The sequence below is a fragment of the Nicotiana attenuata genome, chromosome 5 (assembly GCF_001879085.1).
Source record: "Nicotiana attenuata strain UT chromosome 5, NIATTr2, whole genome shotgun sequence".
Lineage (NCBI taxonomy): Eukaryota > Viridiplantae > Streptophyta > Magnoliopsida > Solanales > Solanaceae > Nicotiana > Nicotiana attenuata.
This window is the reverse complement of record NC_031993.1, coordinates 32,967,986-32,971,295: the sequence shown is the minus strand read 5'-3', so window position 1 is coordinate 32,971,295 and position 3,310 is coordinate 32,967,986. Positions and strand designations below refer to the sequence as shown.

The window sequence follows — 3,310 nt, the reverse complement described above, 5'->3', positions numbered from 1 at the left end:
AAGAATTCCACAAATGCCTTCCCGATATCCATACATGCATGTTGAGTAAATTTTATCGCTAGAATATATGTGGTTTATCTGTAATGTATCCTTTTTCTATTCTCCAATCTCATAGCATATGGTATGTGTTCAGTACTTAATGTAGTCTTGAAATATCATTTATCACTTCAATAGAGTAAAGGAATACAGAAGCACTACAAAAAATCGAAAATATTATGGCAGTTATATTACGGAGGTTCCAAATAACCGCCATAAAATCTAATATAAAATGGCGTTTTAGAAGCCGCCGATTTAAAGTTATTTTATTATGGCGGTTATTTCGCCGATAATGTTTCAATCACAGCATTTTAATGACTTTCCCTCAATAGGTTTTAGTATTTCCCCCTCAAAATTTAAGACTCCCTCCAGAATTTGCTAAGTCTGGAATTCCCCCAATTTAACTCCTTCCCTTAATAGTTAATAGGTCTACGTTTCTCTTTCCCCAATTCCTTCCCCCAATTCATTCTATTTCCCCCAATTTCCCCGATTCGTTATATTTTCTAACTTTAGATTCTTCTATTTTTCCCAGTCTGTTTCTCCAGCTAGAAGAATCGAGATTCAAATCAGAAAAAGTACATGAAATTCGTTTAGCAGCTTCAATAATCTTCAGGTAATGATACATATTTAGTACCAAAAGTTCTTTGCTCTTTATTAGGGTTCATGCATGTTTGGAAGTGTAGCGATTTTCCCCAATGTTGTTCTAATTTTTTTCCGTCAGTCCGATAATCTATGATTCATTCAGTCAATTGAATATATAACATCCAAAATAGTAATCTATTACTAGAAAAAAGGACAACAGAACTACGATTGCTGTTATTAGAAAATATTACTAATCTAATGGTTTCAGTACTTTTTTCTTTTATTTTTGAGTCCATTTTTTGTTATTTTTCTGTTTAATTAGTTTGGTATTTCTTTAAAATTTTGCTGCTTTGTCTGGTATTTCGATTGCATGCACTTAATTTTGAAATTTTAAGTTGTTGGTCTTGCTAATATTAAGCTAAATATTATATATGGGCTTGATAGGTAGCCGAGGGATCAAAAACTGCTGGTGAAGCTATTGGAATCGACGTCGACAGTTAGACATTTGATAGGTATAACTCGTTTCAGTTTAATTTTGCCCCTTCTTTGGAGCAAATTTCTTTTTCTAAAGGTAATTTGGTTATTCTTAGTGTTGAGTTACCTCTTATCAGTGTAAATTAGTCATAGGGTTTGTTAATCAATAATATTACATTTGTAATATCGATAAAACTTATTCCAATTTCTCTTTAATGTCGATAAAAGCTATTTACTTTAAGAAGGCTTAATGAAAGTGCACCAGAATGATAAGGACATGAAATAAATTTTTGGTAGACTTCTGTCTTAGTAAGTTCTTGAGTAGGAGTGAAGTTTAAGTTATGTATGATTGAACATTATATTTTTTATAGTAAGTTCGCAAAGGATCTGAAGTAATAAGTTAACAGTTTGACATGTATAAGCAAAATTTTTGAGAGAAGAACTTAGTTCAGATTAAGTGAAAATATTCACTAATTATTGCAGGCTGCTACATGTAGAGCTTCTGATAGTTATGTCCTAATTCTAATGGAAGAAGTAAATATTTTCTATCTGCACTTTTATATCATTAAGAGGCTTCTTATTAGGTAATTTCTTTAACTAGTTGATCAAATCAAGATCAAATGTTAAGTTTCAGCCTTGAAGGTTTTCTCATAGGTTCCATCTAAGAAATAGAGCCTACTTTATCAACAGATTTGCACTATTTACTGCAGTATCTCAGTTTAGAAATAAAATACTATTTTTCTTGTTTTGCTATATACACTTTTATGTATGTAGAGATGCCGAAGCAAAATAGGGTTAAAAATCAATTCAAATCAGTCAAAGAGAGATCTTCACTTGTTCCGGGGCAGTCATCACAGGCTCAAGCTTCATCTTCAACATCTTATCGAGTCTCTTTACATCCTACACTGCCTACACAACCTACACGACCTGTTATTTCAGTTGATGGAGTCTCTTCGCAGCACGTTGTTCTATCTTCATCATCTGATGGAGTCTCTTCGCAGCATGTTGTTCCATCTTTATCATCTGATGGAGTATCTTCTCAGCCTGCCATTCCATCTTCATCATCTGATGTAGTCTCTTCACGGCAAACTAGACACACTACTAGTGATGAAGAGCCCCATTGGTTTGTCGATGCTATAGGTACATATAAATTTCAAGTGATTTAGTATTCTTTTTGTTTTCCTCGCTTAATGTTTTAACTTGACTTTATTTTGTTGTAGATAAACATCAAGTAATAGCAACAATTGTGGATCAACTTCCTCATACTTGTGAGGCAACAATTGTAAAATTTGGAAAGAAAGAAGAAGTATGACTGTCCGAGCAGTATAATGACTGCTTATTTTGAGTGTGGGAACCTCAAAACTGAGTTCTGCCAAACCCGCAGACTTTAGATGAAATCTGTTGCCTGATGTGCACGTATACACCAACTGTTTTTCATTTCGCTCGTAAAAAAAGAGTTAATCATTCTTTTTGTTCAAGCATAAAGTATTCGAGCTGATGGCTCGAATCTGTTCTGTTCTCTTTGTGTATAGTCTAAGGAGTTGAGGGCTAAACAGTGCAAGAAAAACAAAATTATTATGACAATGTGTATACAGAAGACAGCCAAGAAAGAAAAGCGTTAATGTCTTGTGCTACTAGGCAACAAGTAGTAGCTGAATATTGCAACTTATTTTCTTGTTTTTCCGTTATATTCTCTGTTGTATTTGGTTTCAATATAGAATGAAGTTTCCACAGCTATTTCTTTTTCTTTCCCTTGCGTTGTTCCATCTAACCATCTTCTGAAATAGCCATGTGATTTATGTGAACCAAGGATTAAAGTGAACTTGAAATCACAGCAGTGCAAAGCTAGCTTACTAGTAAATTTTTTTCTTGTGAAGAGTGAAGACATAATTCTGTTCAGTATATGATCTCTTAAATTGAGAAGTAAATTTTGAACTAAGTGTTTAACCAAAAAATGGAATTTTGACTAAAGCTATAATTTAGAAGAACACGGGTTACTGATAATCGCAAGAATGTATAAAAGAAAGTAATTTGAATAGCCAGAATATAATTGAATAAAATAAGTAAATCAAGGTATATTCAGATGATCTTTTGTGTCCCTACAACTGTTCAGTCCTCTCCTTTTATAGCTATTTCAGATGTAAGTGTCTTGCTTTGGTCATAATAAGGTTATTATAGGCAATAAATGACATTGAATGCTACGTTACATAATCGTTAC

At 33.1% G+C, this 3,310-nt stretch overlaps 1 protein-coding gene across 2 annotated transcripts; it reads left to right on the top strand.

Moving 5' to 3' along the window:
* On the top strand, positions 282-2,841 carry LOC109225610. 2 transcript variants are annotated; one of them, XM_019390340.1, is made up of 5 exons: positions 282-463; positions 569-649; positions 1,063-1,130; positions 1,867-2,232; positions 2,313-2,841. In XM_019390340.1, the coding sequence occupies exons 4-5, from the start codon at positions 1,869-1,871 to the stop codon at positions 2,402-2,404; spliced, it is 456 nt and encodes a 151-aa protein (XP_019245885.1). In that variant the 5' UTR covers positions 282-463; positions 569-649; positions 1,063-1,130; positions 1,867-1,868; the 3' UTR covers positions 2,405-2,841. The 2 variants fall into 2 exon arrangements, with proteins under 2 accessions (XP_019245885.1, XP_019245884.1); XM_019390339.1 differs by having other exon boundaries at positions 282-649.